The 19,310-nt window shown below is 36.1% G+C and overlaps 2 protein-coding genes across 3 annotated transcripts in view; one reads left to right on the forward strand and one right to left on the reverse strand.

Annotated features, from left to right (window-relative positions):
* kalrnb (kalirin RhoGEF kinase b) overlaps nt 1-2,394 on the reverse strand; it is a 112,948-nt gene extending 110,554 nt beyond the window's left edge. For both annotated transcript variants that reach the window (XR_009438153.1, XM_059571581.1), the window contains exon 1: nt 1,770-2,394. Coding sequence is in view for 1 of the 2 variants with exons in the window: in XM_059571581.1 (XP_059427564.1) it covers nt 1,770-1,836 (67 nt within the window). In the remaining variant the exon portion in view is untranslated. The remainder of the gene's footprint in view (nt 1-1,769) is intronic.
* A 2,173-nt stretch (nt 2,395-4,567) lies between these two features.
* Nucleotides 4,568-16,093, forward strand: ccdc14 (coiled-coil domain containing 14). Its single transcript, XM_059570112.1, is given in 12 exon segments — nt 4,568-4,670; nt 5,873-5,886; nt 6,022-6,076; nt 6,157-6,294; nt 10,019-10,225; nt 10,324-10,418; nt 12,396-12,756; nt 13,376-13,514; nt 13,839-13,921; nt 14,076-14,252; nt 14,620-14,752; nt 15,198-16,093. Coding segments are annotated over 12 exon segments (2,400 nt in total). The 3' UTR covers nt 16,093.
* Nucleotides 16,094-19,310: the final 3,217 nt, after the last annotated feature.

Consider the following 19,310-nt stretch of genomic DNA (forward strand, 5'->3'; position numbering starts at 1 on the left):
TGTATGCAGTTATAATTGTCGGACAGCCAGTTTTTAAGATGTGTAGCAAAGGTAGAATATGTAGAATATTTAGATAAATATTTTAGAATTCAGAAATAATTTTATCATTCTACAAATAAATTATATTTAGGTTTTATTTTCTAAAAAACATAAAGGAAAAGAAAAGAAAAAACAAGACTTAATATCTCAAAGCATTTTTCTCATGAAAATTAATTTTCTACTGTAAATTAAAAAAAAACTAAATGAGAAAAATATTAGGTAACTATATATTTTTTGCAGTCAGCATGTTTTTATATAAAGTCTATCTTCTTTATATTCTTACAACAAAGGCATTTTTATGTAAATTTTAGATTGGAGCAAGTCATGTGTTTCAAATTTTGTAATTTTATGTATGTATGTATGATTTATACAGATTATACAATTTACTTAATTTATGCAATTTATTTATATCTATTATGGTGTATATTGTGTATATTATGGTGTATAAAATATTAACAATGTTAATATTTTTGTAAGTTACATATTGTATTTTTGCTTTTGCAATAAATGTTTTGTACTTTGCAATTGTTTAACAGTTTAAATGTGCTATAATGGCAGATTCTCAGTGTGACAACTTCTCATATAATTTGACCCGCTGGGCCATGTTGTCACAAATGTGGGTCAATATGGCTTAAATGAACTGAATCTTTTTACCTGTGCAATAATGATGGAAATGCTCAAAAACAAGACTGAAGGCATTTAAGTCTATTTGTCTATTCCATATCGTCTATTTCATATCGTAGAAAACTATATGTTTAGCCATCTCTGTTCATATAATAATGCAGACACGATGTATGATCTTCACATGTAAACAAACACCACACAGGATAGATGCAAATGACATATAATATATATTTATTCACAAAACACAATGAATGCATGCCATATTATGCATACACATATGTGAGATCCATAGATGCATACTCACATTCCGACACAGAATCACATTTTACATAGGCAACATACAGACAGATGTGCATTATTGGCTTACCAGAAGTGGGTCAGTTTTAAGGGTCATAGCTCATGCACTGGTAAATCTCTAGTAAATAAAAGTGAACAAAATCACTGAACCACAGCTGGTGGAGGTGTCAGGTTGGACACTGGGCTGGATGCAGAAGAGTAGATGCCCTTCTTGCATCTCTCCACGCTGCCTTTTCTCATAATAAAAAGCTTTTCTGTTTCTCGTGAAAAGGGAAGTACAGCACTAAGAATATCTACTGTTTGTTTGAATCAACAGGCTTCAGAAACATGAATCAATGTCACGACCGACAAAAGGCTGAGCCACTCCCGCGCCCGCCGCGCCGCGCAACGCGATCCCTGGCGCGTCGGTGATAGTAACGTAATTAGAGAAGGTGTTGAGGGAGTGAGAAAAAGTGACAGGTGAGGTAGCATACAATTTACAGGGGGGTTCCTTGCTCTTGTGCAAAATAGCCCAGACATGCAATGTAAGGGCGTTGAACGTGCCAAATCACGTATGAACATCACACACAGGCTTTTGAGGAATATGGCAGTTTTATCACGCATATGCATCACAGGCTGTATGCAATATCCTATAGCCTATGTGAAGGGTGTGATGCACATCCAGACCGCTAAATTATGCCATTCGGGCATAATGGGACACATCTGACAGCTTCTAATGCTGTTTAACTCTGTAATGCAACCTCTAAGTGCATGTGCGGATTGATGAGTAAAATAAACTCATTGACATCCAATGTAACAAAAGCATATACCTGTTTTTAAAAACGGCTCCGTGTCTGGATCGGTCGGTCCTTCCTCAGCCGCCTCGGCAGAATTCATCTTTGCAGGATACGTTTCCACGGATGATGCTTATGATGATGGTCGTACTTTACACCTACGGATCTTTGTGATCTATGTGTGAGGAACACTAGAGCGCGTGGCCTTCTCCATTGGTGAACGCTCGTAGTAGTGAATGATGATGATGATGATGATGATGCCCGAGGTTCTGCGCTCAGCGATACTGTATCCAGCGCTCCTCGGGGCGCTATTGTTTAAAGCCTACCCGCCTCTGCAAGACAACTGCTGGGGGAACCCCGATATAGAGAGCCGTGTAAAACGCGTATGCAATGTTAATACATGTCTCTTAAAATCCCTTATTCATCCGTTCCTCCTCCACCCGTAGTATATTCCTCCATCCGTTCGATGTTTCGCACAACCCAGTGGATATAATGGCAGCGCTAACCTACACTGACCGAGCGAACCGCAAACTGCCTCCACAGTATGCTCCAGCCTCCCACTATTACATATGAAACAATGCAGCTAATGCAACGACTGTTATAGAGGTATATACAATCGTTCTAGGTTCTTTATTGTGGCGCAGCGTGGAGAACTGGACCAAATCTGTCCTCCCGATGCGCTGATAATGGGGTGTGTGTATTTCTCAAGAGGCCAGAGAACCCCAAACCATCACCATACGGTCCTGTTAAGGGGATGCCTGCTAATTAGAATCAACGAATCGCGGCCTGTTAGGATGCTTTTATCATTGGAATTCTATTTAAAACTTATTTGTAGATTTCCATAAACGTGGTTATTTTGTTCACTAAATATCGTTGTTTATGAAAAGTTGGTCATGTTATTCTTTAAAAATAGCATTAGTAGATAGCTATTCTGTGAAATTATATATTTTTGAAAATAGATGTAAACAATATCACACAAAGAGTGAGAACTTATAGATTTTTACACTATATAATACATTTATTATATAATATTTACTATGTTAAGGAACAATATTGCTTAAGAATTGTTATTTTTTTATAAACAACATCGTTCTTTTTTTTAGTCACGAACGAAAATGGTTCCAATAAAGAAACCAAAGCATCAAGGTCTGGAGCGCATATGAGTGGATCGGAGCTATAGTTTCAACTCCAAATCCAAGCTAGAAATCCAATTTTTTATTTTATTTTTTAAGCGAAAAAACGCTCATTAGTGCTGGAGACAAAACCACACTACTCCACTTAATATTAGCAAAAAAATAAAATAAAAAAATAAAATAATAATAATAATAATCAGATAATAAATAAATAAGTTTTAATAAGAAACCTCCTAAGCTATCCCCTGCTCCATGAAAAAACAGTCATTAGTACGAGTAGCCTACATTGTTCCTCAAATTAACAGGAAATAACCTGCAGGCCTATTAAAGATACATTGGAATGATTATTCTTATATTGTAACGTACAGATAATATTATGATAATATTAAATATATTGTATTGTGTCACTTGTAGGGTCTATTATCAGGTTTTTGGTTCAGTCTATAAAAACTTTCTAGTTGTAACAATATTATTTAGTTTGGTGGGAATGTGCCAGTAGCACTACTGTCAATCAGCACATCCCTTTAGAAATCAAAAGTATGCTTGAGCGTGACCACAATTGTGTTGTTTCTGGAAGTTAAATAGCCCTGTCGACTCAAACCATGCAGGAAATTTGGTCTTCCTGTGATTCAGATTTTGCACAGGGTGAATTCAACATCTGCGAAAACAAATGTCGACATAGGCCTACTAAATGATTGTATTACCGCATGACTTGCTGATTTGTAAGATAATATTAAAACGATTAATCGGTCTTCTACATAACTTAAATTCAATGACAAACGCTTTTTTAGAAAGATTGAGGCTATGTGAGGAAAACGTGCTCGTAGATGTTGAAATACCGCCCTCTTGAGGAAATATGGTTTTATAGAGGCCTCAGTGGTATGATACAACAGAAAAATGTATTCACATTTTCAATTGTGTGCAAGCAATTCAATTGAAAGCATGCAGTGTTCTAGTAGACATACTTTATTTGTCTAATTTTGCTATTATAAAATGTACCTGATTCAGATGGATTGATTCTTGATGTATGCTTGGTCTTATATATAATAGTTGTTACGCCAAGGCAGGTGATCATCCCTCCAGAAGGATGTCATCAAAACCCAGCTGGAAAACATAATTGAGTAGGCAGCGCTGTGAGGATCAAAACGAACAGTTTCACATCACTTTATGTAGATTTACATAACCTGCTGAGAAAGCAGAACACAAATCTATTAGTCATCAAACATTCATAAGGAAGAATTTATATTCTTCAGAGTATGCAGGGAAAAGTTGGTGAGAATGAGATCTTCAGAGCAGTGGTCTAATGAAACCCTCTGCCAGTGAGAAAAGTGCTTGATTTTAATGGATCCCAAACCTGCAATTTTCACTGCTGTGCATGCAATGGTGATCATATTCTTGATTCTGAGTTACAGCTGAGTCTGAATAAAACATATACAAGTGAATTCATGATTTACATCAAAATAAATAATAATATATAGAAATGTCATGGCTCATGCCACATCTAAACAATGACCATATGTGCTCTAATGTATGTTTGCTGATTGCGATGTTTTTTGACCTGTAGCATATATCTTACAGAGACAGATTTCACATGACACTCTCTATCTGGATACCCTGTAGAATATAAACATCTTTAAAATGTATAAATTAATTTTACAGATGTAGTTGTTCAAAGATGGATAACATTATAAACGATCAAACATGAATGATTTGTGGTCACCTTTCCCTTCTGAAAAGCTGTATGATTTCTTTCACCACATGAAGGCATATGGCATCGTGAGGGTGTCTGATTTCATCAATTGTGGTAAACTGTGTTTTGGATGAGAATTTAATGGGATAACGAGAGGAAGAGAACAGACTGTAACCTCATCTACCCATTACCCAGGAGGCGATAAACACCCCAGTCAAAAATAGCGTTCAGGGGTTTTAGCTTTCTTGTTCTGTCACAAGACTGGATTTTATACATGGTATTTCGCACTCTGCTCTGAAATATGGTGGACCACTTATGCTGTCCGATTTCATTTCACTAGAATTAAATTAAAAAACTAACGTACATGAGCCTACTTTTGTTTTTACAGTCTATGGGGCTAACATATTGACATATTAAAATAAAAGTTATTTAACTTACTGTATAAAAAATATTAAAGGCAAAAAAAAATCGTTAATTATAAAATGACATGCTGGAATATCATTTTACAGAACCGCAAAATATCGGACTGATTATTCTTCCATTCCATCTCCATAGAAACACCTTTCTGGCGTCTGAAGCCGTGTTGGGCGTTGGCTGAGTCTGAGGAATCTGAGTGGCTAGCGCTTATTTGATTGACATAGTCCGAGGCCAATAGATGACAGGTTTGATTTTTTTTCTGTAATCCACCAATGAAATCCACAGATTAAAATTGACTGTATTCCCATTGGTTCACGGTACTCCGCTTCCGTTTTTGAACGCAAACTGCTACTGATGATTGTAACAGAAGCGGTTTGTTTTGATTTTCATTCCTTAGTTTTTAGCAGAGCCATATGGCTCTGGTTTTTAAATGAGTGCAGTTTGATTTGACATTTGGTCTTTACGGTTTTGAAGTTAATGACAAGCCATTATTAGACCTATACGATCACGATGAATAAATATTTGTTGCTTGGTAGGTGCACTTGGTGAATTTTGCAGATTGAATCAAATATGGCAAGACAGGGAGTATCAAAACCAAAGGTAGTGGTTGTAAGATATATATTTATATTATATAAGTTATTGTACATTGTTTTGTTTTATTTATAAGCAAATTATGTTTTGCAGGTGATTTCAGCAGGCAGACTGACAGCCTCTGGACGTGAACAGATACACAAGAAAAGGTAACAGACTGGATAACAGAAATCCTGTCCATACTGCATGAATTTAGACACTTCTAAACAGTTGAAACAAACATTTGACATACAGAAATGGTGTCTGGTTTAGGGTTGCTGGGAGATATGTTCCTCCTCTTGAACCAGCATATTCTCTTTATTCAACAGACTCCGAAGATCAGGTAAACAATAGCAGCCACATACTAGAAGTAGTAGTGTATAAACTGAACAGAACTGAAAATCGGTATATACATTTTTAAGCTTTTGTGACATTCTTTCTGATTAAAAATTGCATCCTGTGGACGACGATACATAAGGGACTCTACCGATGTGCTGATTTACTCAATGGGATACTTCAAACTGAACAAGCAGGTATTGTATTTTAAAAAATCCATACATTTTCTATGTTCAGCATTTGAGAAGTGATGAGAGCAATAATCTTCCCACAACAGAATCAAAGCCTAAACCACAGGGAACAAAAACCTGCACCTTCAAATCCAAACCCAAAAATGTATCAAGAAAAATGGAAACTGACAAGAAAAGGCATGGGAAGAAGACAAACACAGCTATACATGCAAACAAAAGGCCAGGTATTGTCCTTAAATATATTGTACATTTTGTATCTTATCAAAAGAAGTTAGAATGTAGAATGTATACCTGCTAGAATGTATACCTGTTTTATGAAATGTGACAAATTTGTCAATCTTCCTATTTCACTTCCATCCTTTGTAAAAACCCTAGTACAATTTGTGTGAATGCCAAAGTAGAAACAGAGCAGATTCCAAATCTTCAATACTTATCTTGCTGGATCTGTCTGTTGCTTTGGGCACAGTTAACCACCAGATCCTCCTGTCAATCCTATTGGCAAAGAGTTTCTCAGGAACAGCACTCCAGTGGTTTGAGTCTTACCTATCAGATATGTCCTTCAAAGTATCTTGGAGAGGTGAGGTGTCCAAGTTGCAACATCTAACTACTGGGGTGCCTCAGGGCTCAGTTCTTGGACCACTTCTCTTCTCTGTCTACATGGCATCACTAGGTTCTGTCATTCAAAACCATGGCTTTTCATATCACTGCTATGCTGATGACACTCTAGCTTTTATTCCATCCTGATGATCCGACGGTAGCTACTCGCATCTCAGTTTGTCTAACAGACATTTCTTGCTGGATAAAGAACCATCACCTTCAACTCAATCTTGCCAAGATAGAAATCCTTGTGGTTCCAGCAAACGCATAGTTTCACCACAGTTTCACCATCCAGGCACGTCAACCATAACTCCTTCAAAAACAGCCAGAAACTTTGGAGTTATGATTGATGATTAGCTTACTATTTCAGACCACATTGCTAAAATTGTCCAGTCCTGCAGATTTTCTTTATTCAACATCAAGAAGATCTGGCCCTTTCTTTCGGAGCATGCTTCACAACTCCTTGTTCAAGCTCTTGTTCTGTCCAGGCTGGACTATTTCAATGCTCTCTTGGCAGGTCTTCCAGCCAGTTCTATCAAACCTTTACAATTAATCCAGAACAATTTAATGAGCCAAAAAGAATGCAAGTCACACCTCTGTTTATCAATTTGCACTGGCTACATAAAATTCAAGGCATTGATGTTTGCCTACAAAACCACCACTGGCTCTGCACCCCTTTACCTAAATTCATTACTTCAGAGTTTTTGTGCCCTCTAGAAGCTTGAATTCTGCAAGTGAACGCCGCTTGATTGTGCCATCCCAAAGAAGCACTAAATCACTTTCACGGACTTTTAAATTAAATGTTCCCTCCTGGAGGAATTACCTGTCCAACTCAATCTAAAACACATCTCTTGCATCTTTATTTGACCCTCTAACTCTAGCACTCTATTCTAATTATATATATATATATATATATATATATATATATATATATATATATATATATATATATATATATATATATATATATATACAGTACAGACCAAAAGTTTGGAAACATTACTATTTTTGATGTTTTTGAAAGAAGTTTCTTCTGCTCATCAAGCCTGCATTTATTTGATCAAAAATACAGAAAAAACTGTAATATTGTAAAATATTATTACAACTTAAAATAATAGTTTTCTATTTGAATATACTTAAAAAACAATTTTATTCCTGTGATGCAAAGCTGAATTTTCAGCATCATTACTCCAGCCTTCAGTGTCACATGTAACATCCAGTCTATCACATGATCATTTAGAAATCATTCTAATATTCTGATTTATTATGAGTGTTGGAAACAGTTCTGCTGTCTAATATATTTGATGAATAAAAGGTTAAAAAGAACTGCATTTATTCAAAATAATTTTTTTTAATAATAATATATATTCTAATAATATATTTTCTTTACTATCACTTTTTATCAATTTAACACATCCTTGCTGAATTAAAGTAGTGATTTTATTTAAAAAAAAAGGAAGAAAAAAAATTACTGACCCCAAATTACTGACCAGTATTGTATATTGTTATTACAAAATATTTAGATTTTAAAAACATAGCTTCTTTTTTTTTTTACTTTTTATTCATCAAAGTATCCTAAAAAAGTATCACATGTTCTGAAAAAATATTAAGCAGCAGAACTGTTTCCAACTTTGATAATGAATCATCATATTAGAATGATTTCTAAAGGATCATGTGATAATGATCCTAAAAATTCAGCTTTGTATCACAGAAATAAATTATAATTTAAAGTATAATAAATTTAAAAACAATTATTTTAAATTGTAATAATATATCACAATATTTGATAATTTGACAATTTTTCGGTATTTTTGATCAAATAAATGCAGGCTTGATGAGCAGAAGAAACTTCTTTCAAAAACATTAAAAATAGTAATGTTTGCAAACTTTTGGTCTGTAGTGTATATATATTAGGGGTGTAACGGTACGCAAAAATCACGGTTCGGTACGTACCTCGGTTTTAAAGTCACGGTTCAGTTCATTTTCGGTACAGTAAGGGAAAGAAATGCAAACATTAAACTGCAGGTTGTTTATTACTATACACTTTAAAAAAAATACTTTTAAATTAAATATATATAAAATAAAAAAAGAATAAGAAATAAAATACTGCTGCAAAGTTCTCCTCTAAATAAAATACTCTCAGTCTCAAACCAATATCATATAATAAAATATAATGTAAAATATAAATAAATAACTATGATTACAGTGCAGCATTACAAATCCCAGCTTGTAGGCCTGCTTCACCAGAACCGTGCCATGCCTGCTGCTGTAGGTGACAGGGAGAATGCCAACAGACCAGACATGTCTTCATGACAACAATATCTATACTTCATGTTGAGCATAAATATAAAGCCTACTGATAAAGGACACCGTCAACAGTATTGACGGCAAAATAGACTATGTTTGACAGGTGCAATATTTGAAAATCAATAATTATTAATTTATTTTTGAAATTACATTTATATCTGAATTTATGTCAACCTATAGACTTTCAAACATCAAAGTGTCATGAATTAATATGTATTTGTGTACAAAATGACACATAAACATATTTTCCTATTCTATTTTGCCTGGAAACGCTTCCAACACGCTTGCGTGTCGCGTGAAAAATAGGCGTCGGTTCTGTTTCTAGCATGCACGCGTTTTCCGCGCGGCTCGAGCCGCGCCTGAGATGCGCGTCTCATGCAGGCAGTCTGCAAGCTCTAACCTGTTAATATGGGAGCCGAATTAAAAACGGACACGCCATGCAGCTGAGACGCTTAAACCACGCATCCAGTGTGTTGCCGGCTGCAGGGCGGGATTTGCGCTGAACCCGGAGACTTCCGCCACTTAATATGTTCGTTTGGAAACACGAAAATGTACTTGTTCCGCGCACAAAATATTGCACTCTATCATTCGGTACACACGTGCACCGTACCGAAAGCCCTGTACCGAAACGGTCCGGTACGAATACACGTACCGTTATACCCCTTATATATATATATATATATATATATATATATATATATATATATATATATATAAAACTTTTCCATTTTAGACTTGCACTCTATTTGCTAAAATTTGCTAATTTTTTTTTTCATTCTATCGGTTTACTTTTTATTATATAATAAAAAAAAAAACCTTGCAACGTGTACTCCTTTAAGCTAACTGAGACTTATAGCACTTGTATATCATTGCTCTTTTGTTGATTGATTGCTTACATTGTCCTCATTTGTAAGTCACCTTGGATAAAAGCTTCTGCTAAATGAAAATGTAATGAAATGTAGAAACGGGTTATTATTGTTAAAGTCATTTTCAGAAGCACAGATACTTCAAGATCACAAATTTGTTGTTCTTCTTTTAATGTAGCTCCTCCAGTGCAGAAGACGTTTCCATCTACCAGTTGTCACCTGAGTTCAGCTGGGCGTCGTGATCAGTACCCTGGGATCAGACAACAAGTGTCACAGGACCATCCTTCAGGTTTGACCCCTGTGACACAAGCAGAACATGATTAGCAAAACTCACTTCCACTGGCTTACTCTCAGCCTGCTGCTAGCTGTAATCTTCCATCTTCTGGTAACAGACATACTAACTAACACACAGTATAATGACTCTAACATAGTAAATATAATTAGTAAATGAACATACAATTTGTGTACTCACTCTGTTTGCAGGTCAGGTTTACAAATCCAGTGTATTTAACTGTCGGCTGACTACATCCACACCTGCGCTGAGCCCTCAGAGACCTGGATCAGCTCACAGTGAACCTGTATGTTTACTGCACTATAATCCACTATGCAAACAAGGAGAGCTGTTGATCCATTAAAAATGTATAAAAATAAATATGTGTGTGACCCTGGACCACAAAACCAGTCTCAAGTCGCTGGGGTATATTTGTAGCAATAGCCAAAAATACATTGTACGGGTCAAATTTATAGATTTTTCTTTTATGCCAAAAATCATTAGGATATTAAGTAAAGATCATGTTCCATGAAAATATTTTTTTTACATTTCTTCTTTCTGTAAATATATTAACTTAATTTTTGATTAGTAATAAGCAATTTCTAAGAACTTCATGTGGACAAATTTAAAGACGATTTTCTCAATATAATCTCAAATAGTTGTATTTCAGTCAAATATTGACCTATCATAACAAACCATACATCAATGGAAAGTTTATTTGTTCAGCTTTCAGATGATGTATACATCTAAATAAAAAAAAAGACCCTTTTCATGGTCCATGGTCACATATACAGAATAGAAGTGTAGAAAAAAATGTTTTAGTTGTTTAAATAAATGTACAGATCTAAGTTTGCAGATAAGTGATTTTCAAAGTGTGTAGTGTACTTATGTACAAAAGTGTACAACTTTTGGATTCTGTGTATAAATATGTCAGTTGTGATGGACGGTGTATAATTATGAAAGTTTAATTGTTCAGGCTGAATATAGCCTGCGGAAAAAAACTATAAAAATAACTCTTAAATAATAAAAGATTAAAATAATTTGTTAAGATAAAGAAATAAAACCGTATGCTAATTTGGTGCTCGAAACCTTTTGTATTATCAGTATTGAAAACAGTTGACAGCCGTGATACATTTCAAAAATTAAATTCTTTGATTAGAAAGTTCAAAAGAGCAGTGTTTAATTGAAATAGTAATATTTTGTAATAATTTAAAAGTCTTTCCTTTCATGTTTTATTATTTGATTGGATTCATACTGAATAAAAGTATTAATCTTGAAGCATTCAACTTGACCTCAAACTTTCGAATTGTCCTGGCATCTTTCTTGGTTCGGATTATTCCTCATTATTGAATACATATGCTGTATGTGTAAAATGTTTAAAGGGGTCATATGATAGTGCTAAAAAGAACATTATTTGGTGTAATCCAATGTGTTTTGTCTTGTCTAGACAAGACAAAACCAATAAAACCCATTACAAACGAGGCATCCGTTGCATCAAGTTGGGACATAATTTCTGATTATTATGACTTATACTGTCTTTTTACGCATTGCGTTGTGTATCGTGCTGCGTAAACATAAAACATTTGTGATCTGAAAAACAACAACCAAGCCTACTCTACACTCCTCAAACTCACGTTTGAATTATCATTGGCAAATTATTTAAATATAAATAACGTACTTCCAAGCTGTGAGTCAGAAGCCCCAGACTGTCCTTGCAATGTTTGAACTGCCCAACTTTATAGAAACAGCCTTTGTGCCACAGATGCATTGCTGGCTACTGGTTCAGGAATCAGTCCTCCATAAAATGTGCTGCACACATCTGAATATTTCTGTTGGACTGTTCTGAAACAGTGTTGAAATACAACTTAACCACTGATTTCTAGTCGTGTCCTCTTTTGCAAGGCCAAACAAGAAGTTTCGCTTTCACAACCAAACACACACGACTCCACGACATGGCGGTGGTGGCAACAGAGAGAATAAAAATTACACCTTCTTTCTTTGCGTGAACATTTGGCCGGCGTTATGCAAATCTTCCCACATAGTGACGTAGAGATGTGGAGGCATGTTAGAACGAGTGGTTGACTCTTTTATAAAGAATATCTCTTTGAATTTCAGACTTTAGACTTTGCAACTATATAGATCTTCTTTATGCACCAAGAGCTTGTAACACTCCAAAGAGAAAGGAAACATTTTAATCGCATCATATGGCCCCTTTAGTTTAACTAATAATACTGAATTAGCACTTTCATTAATGGTTCTAATAATATAGATGCTTCATCATTAGGTGGGATCTGTAGAGCCAAGAGCCCCTTTGGCATCATCCACGGGGTCCTCAACCATTCCCTCATCTGCAGTGCTAACAACACAGGTGCCCAACCAGCCCCAGGCCAGCCAACCTCAACCTGATCCAAATGGACTTATTATTTGCGATGACCAGAAGCAGGAGATCTGTTCTAAAGAAAGTGGTACTAACGCAGAGGATAACATAAAAGATGGGATGGATACTAAACCTGTCAGAGACATCAGTGAGAAATTAACAGTTCTCAATCACAACGCCAAACCCACTAGTCCAGAGAAAACCACACAGAAAGTGATAACCGTTAAATATCTGCTGGGAGAACTGAAGACTTTAGTTGCTAATCAGGGTGAGAATAATTGATTACATTTCCTTCGTATGACTTTTTCATCCATCTTAAATACTTTCATATAATATTAAATTTAGCAAATATCTATCTATCCATCCATCCATCCATCCATATATATATATATATGTGTGTGTGTGTGTGTGTGTGTGTGTGTGTGTGTGTGTAATATATATATATATATATATATATATATATTCTGTTATATATCTGTTATAAATTCTGTTATTTAATGTACATACACTTTTGTAGTTCCAAACCTGTATGATGTTCTTTCTTCTGTGGAATAGAATGTACATCATACAGGACAAAAACAATGAGACATTTGTCGACATATCTTTTAAAATTTTTCTTGTTCTTTGTGTATGTTGTTGTTTTCAGGCTTTTATTACAGGGATATCTTCCTTTCTTCCCTCTGTCCTGATCTCTAGTTCTGATAAATGAAAACTGATCCGATGGTTCTCTAATTCACTTTCTGTAACATAATAAAATATTGGACTGTCACAGAGTATCAGATCACCCGAGGATTGAGTTGCTGGTTTTGCAGATTCTAGAAACTAGGCCAATAAGTAGAGTGTGTGTGTTAGTTTCACATGGTATTATCGTTCACTCTTCTGTGCAGACAGTGATGCTGTGCGGCTGATCTCTGAGGTGGAGCAGAGCATCTCACTGCTTCCTGTCATGGTGGGCAGCACCAACATCCAGGCTGAGATCGCACTCGCCCTACAGCCACTCAGGAGTGAGAATGTACAGCTGCGAAGGTCAGTGACTACAGCTAAATACAATATAATAGAAAATAAAACTGCAATTAAATTAATTACATGGTACATGCCATTTAATTAATCTAAACTAAAATCTAATCAGATTTACTGGTATGTGTAGCCTCTAAATCAAGTTCATTCAGAGTCTTTACTGTGGCAAAAAAGCATTGAATAGCATACAAAAGCTACCTTAGAAGTCAGTATATTGCATGGCATTGGATAAAAGCTTGATTATATAAAAAGGGTTTCATCCTGTTATTTTTATCTTAATAAATCACACTTTAATTGACAAGTCTAATTTGTATTAATTTGCATGACTCCCAGACGTTTGCGAATTCTCAATCAGCAGTTATTAGAGAGAGAGAGAGCAGAACGGCGGAAGAGGCCGGAAGCCTTCGACATGGAGGGTGAGTGGCTTCATGATGTCTATTAAGGGCTTGATTTAGAAATTAATAAATCAATGAAAGAACAAATGTACAAATATGTATATGTTCTTAGAATTTAACCTTATATTTTCTAACCAAGTGGATGTATGAGTTTGTTGGCACGGTTGTTTTACAGCGGTTGCGTTGCAGTCTCTGAACCTCACTCTACAAACTCAGTTAAATGAGAGCCGTAGAGAGCTCGATGATCTGCAACAGGAGAACATGAGACTACAGAAAGCCATGGAGGACAAAGACGGTGACCTGAAGCAGCACAAAGACTTGTGTGAGTTAGAGAACAGCCGACTAAGACTGGGTAAGAGCATTCTTTTAGACTTCTCTTTTTTCTTCTTTTTTTTTTGCTTTAAATCATGTTTTAGTTGGTATTTGTAATACTATATAGGTTTTATTTATTATTTTTTTAAATTATAGTATAGTAAATATGTTAACCATCTAGCATTTTTATATTATCCTATTTAAAAAAAAAAACAGAATTGATTTTTATAATCACTATATTGATATTATATTAACAGGTGACTGCATTGTAACATTTGTTGCACATTCCAAGATATATTTATTTTACTAATATTAAAACCATGACTGCTGTTAAATTTACATACATATTTGAAGCCTTTTTCTGTATGCTGTGAGTAATTGTCATGTAACTTACGGTACCCATGCAGAGGTGAGTGAGGCATTAGCTGAAATGCAGAGTTGGCAGAGTACACTTGGAAAGTATGAGATTGAGAAGACTGAACTGACTTTGAGCCTTCGGCAGAGGGAGGCAGAGATCAGCAGGCTGCAGGAAGTCATCAGGTAACTAACTAAACCCACGGGTTAGGTATGTTCTCATGGAGTCATGGAGAGCAGTGAAAAAATCAATCATTCTACATGCAAATAAACATAACTGATTATAGTTAAGATGAAGGACTTTTAAAAGACAGTGCTTCTTTTTTGTTGTTGAAAGGATGTGCATCCAGTCAAAATCTATTTTGACGAACATTCATCTGTCACTTGATAAAAAAAAAAGCCAAAGTAGATATGTTAATTTGGACAGGTGGCATGACAAGTCCTCCTTTTGTTTGTACTGTAGAACAAGAAATTTTGATACTGTACTTTGTGCAACTTGATGTAATTTAAATTCTTGCTTGTGTGCCACTCATCTAAACTACAATGAAATTGCCCTTTCAAATGTAATTTAGAGACTGTAGTATATAACAGAATATCTAGGTCAAATGCTGTTTTTTTTTCATGCACACAGAAATCTGCAGATAAGTCAAACAAAACACACCAGCAAATATTCTCATCAGTTGGACTTATGCCAACCAAACTCTCAGCTTACCAAGAGTGTTCTGGAATTGCATGAAAATGCACAGAGGGAGACCGCTTTCTCAGATAAATTTTCAAACTCTGTGAAGACCTACCTTCAGACCCTGGAGGGCACCAAACAGGCCTCTCCTCCCCACCAAGTTTACTGTAGGTCCCAGACATTACAACCAACCTCTCCTGGTCGGACTGATGGTGGAAAAGAGAACTTTATGCCAGTCTGCTCTCCATATATACGCAAACCTACCCTGGAAACCATAGCTGATAATGAGTCTCAGTTAGAAGAGCAGAAGCGAACAACGTTTACCCCTTTAAGAGAGACTCCAGTGGTGCAGCTTGCCTCAGGAGTTGCTCACAGTAGTCCACTCACTCAGTGTAATGAGCTGATAACATCCAAGAATCAAAGGGAAGATGTGGATGCTCATATAGGCCTGAAATATATGGGCCGTGCTTTTGAAAAGCTGGACATCTCAGATGGGCTTCACATTCAGGATGTGAAGAATGATGGCCAAGATTACGTTTCAGATCATCATGGCATGGCTTTACATTTAAATCAGAAAAATAAGGGCCTGAACAATCGGCTAGTGCAATCCCAACATGCCCGTCGATGTCTAAGGATGGGTGTTCAGTCAGCATCCACTGGACACCCTTCAGTGACAGAAAACACCTTTTCCTCGTGTGATATTAAATCTTTAGCTTCTGATTGGAGCATTAACTCCTGGACCACGTTTAACACACAGGATGAGCAGAATTTCAGGGAAGGTCTTGCAGCACTAGATGCCAGCATAGAAAGTCTGCAGAAGACCCTGAGAGTTGATCTAAAGATATAATTCAGTACGACAATGTATTGTGTTTTGATTATATGTAATCAGTGGTTGTTTTTAAATGTCTCTTTATTTTTTATTAAATTATTATATGTAATATCAATAGATATCACAGTTCTCAGTTAATTTTTTTTTTTTTGTTCCCAAGTTCGCTAGGATTAAGTCTTGAATAATAGAGAATCAACTGAAATGTTCCATATTAGATCCTTACGGGGCACAGGTTGTCCTGTATTTTAACATTATACTTTCACAAAAATGATATTAAACTCTTAATTTATTGTGTTTGAATAATTTTGCTTATGATTGTGAGTGTTCAACTTCCTTCCTTCCAAGCATTGTTTTCATCTTCTTGCTTTAATTATTAGGGACTCCTGAACTTCTAGAAATCTTAGACCTCATAAAAGGTTTATTAAATACATAAAATCCTCCGAGGCTGTGTTAGAAAATTCAGTAACTCTGTAAGCTCAAATGGTGCTAGGTGCCAAGAGACAGTAAGAAAATAAAGATGTTATTTGAGTTTATTAACCAAAAGCACACTGATGGAATGTTTTGAAAACTGGGAAGAAGTCTGGACTATTATAGGAATCAATAGGACTGGTCCAGGGTGACTAAAACAGTGAGATCTAGGCTGAGTAAAGCAGAGGAAGCCTGGTTGACTGTGGCAGGAACATTTTCAGCCCTCCCAGATGCTATGGCGTTGAGAAATGGCGTTCACTTTGCGTCAGCCTACAAAATGCTTAGCTTACTGAGAAGCTCAAGAAGTGGTGCACTGGTTCTGTCTAAACGTAACGATTAAAGTAAGGATGTTATCTCTATTTTTTGTGCTTTTCATGTCACAAACAGTGAATTTTTGAACAAAACAAAAAGGTTATTTTGGGGTCTACACTTTTGGGGTCAATGCACAATATAGCCTAAGATATACTTTGAATGATCAAAGTATATTTAAAAACGATACATCAAAATTATTTTGTTTGCAAATGTAACCCCAGTTTTGTGTAGCTATTTTGACCGTGTTTTGTTCAATTTCTAGATTATAAACTCTTAATATAACCGAGGTAAAAGCAGCAACTAAACCAGCTAAGGTAACACAAATGTTAGTTTGAATTTTCAGGTGGTAACTTTCAATATCTTTTAATATAGTTCGTTAATCTAATTAATACAGATCATCTAAGGCATAGACGGAACACACGACTATTCCTTTACATTAATAGTGCAAAATTACGTTGTGTAGTATACCCTCGTGAAAAAAGTGAGCTTCAAATCTTTCAAAAACATATCTATATTTAAAAACCTGTAACGTACGTTAGGCTACTCCAGGATCGTGTGGTGCGCTTTCATGACTGTGCTTCTTAACACACGTAAATATCGTATAAGTTACATTTAAAAAGTTCACTTAATTTTAAGTGCATTTCAACTCATTATGTTTTAATAATTTTCTGTCATGCTTTAAACACTTTTGATGTGCAGACCCATAGACTGTAAAAAAAGATGGACGACTCGCCTTCGCTCTCTTCCATTGGTCAAAACTGAAGCCGCCAGTGTCCCGATATGGCGCTGACATCTTGGACTTGCGCCTGCGCAGATAGCGATCTAGGGACCAGTTCTGCGCAGTAGCTATGCGCAGTAGCAAGCAGGAAGTAAAGCCTTAAAGCCGCGAAATCAACGGCCCCGCCCCTGTGCCCCACCCTCACTCTCCCTCGCAGAATGCACATACCGTAATCTGCACTGTTTTGAAAGTGGAGTCCTGCTCCTGTGAACTCTGTCTGCTCCGTTCCACTCCAATCTCATTAAAATAAGGTAAATACAATCTCCTCAGTCCTCCGAAGATCATGAAAAAAGCCTGTTGACGCTTCAGTGCCTCCTCGGCTCAGAGAGCTGTCAATCACAGCTGTCAATCACGACGTCACACCACTGTTTTTAGAGCATTAAATAACTATCTAAAAAACAACTTATTTTAAAAACGAACACTTGAATTTACATTAGCGTGATACAAACTATAGTAAATGACAAAAAACAGCTTCGGAAAAAAGATATTTGAAGGGTAATTTAATTGTTTAGTTGGTCTCGCGTCCCATTGAATAACATGGGGAGGCGGGGTTTAAGACCTATACTAGGACCACTCACCAGGGGGCGATCAAGACGTTTTGGCTTCACTTTTCAGGGCTTGTGTATGGGATTTAAATCCTGCCATGATTCAAACTGAAAATACAGGTCTGAAAGGTTGAAACTAAGTGTTCGAAAACTCAAAATCTTACAAAAAAAAGTTTTGCAAGATCGAAAAATAAGATTTGCAAGCTTGCAAAATGTAAAAAAAATAAAAATATCTCTGCAAACATTGTTGTTTTTTAGATTTCCTTCTTCAGAACTGCGCAAATAAATTTTCAGAGTTTCAAATTTGTCAGTGTTCTCCCACTGTATTAGATTGTTTTCCAGGTTTGAAACCTTGTAAATGGTGATCTGAAAACTGGTGTGCGAATGTGTGAATTTTTTTTTTGAAACTCTGAAAACAGAGCTTTGCAGGCTTTCAAAGTGGTAAAAAAAAATTACATCTCTTCAAACGTAATTTTGTTTTTGAGTTTTCCCTCTTCAGAAGTGCAGCACTCTTTTTTTATGGTGTTGTGCAATAATTTTTTCAGAGTTTCGAATTTGTCACTGTTCTCCCAGTGTATAGTTTGTTTTCAAGATTTGAAACCTTGTAAATAGTGATCTGAAAACTGGTGTGCGAATAGGTGAAAAAAAGTTTTGAAACTCTGAAAACTGAGGTTCGAAAGGGCGAAACTTATTACATTACATTACATTTGCACTCCTATTGCAGACTATTTTTTCAGAGCTGAGTTTACAACACCCACTTTGCGGAGATACGCACACACAGTTGCGAGCTTGCGTCTCACGTGATTTGTGGCAGCGTTGTCACGCAGCTCTGCTCTGAAACTCTGAAACTCAGACTGAGCGAAAATGAAGCTTCGCAACCTCGCAAATAAAAAAAGCCTGGAGGGAGGGCCTTCTGCTCTTGGCCAATGCTTTGCTGTCTGCTGACGTACAGTCCAATCACAAGTCGTATTTACTGGAAAGGTGGGATTGACCGACTGCTCCGCCAATGACAAAAGCGCACAGGATACTCAAACAGAGGATGCACAGATTTCTGTCCACAAGGCGGTCCCGTCGCGGTCCAGTTCTAAAATAAAGGTTTACCCACTTGTCGCTGAAATTCACCATACAATTGC

Source organism: Carassius carassius, chromosome 17, assembly GCF_963082965.1.
Source record: "Carassius carassius chromosome 17, fCarCar2.1, whole genome shotgun sequence".
In the NCBI taxonomy this organism is placed as follows: Eukaryota; Metazoa; Chordata; class Actinopteri; order Cypriniformes; family Cyprinidae; genus Carassius; species Carassius carassius.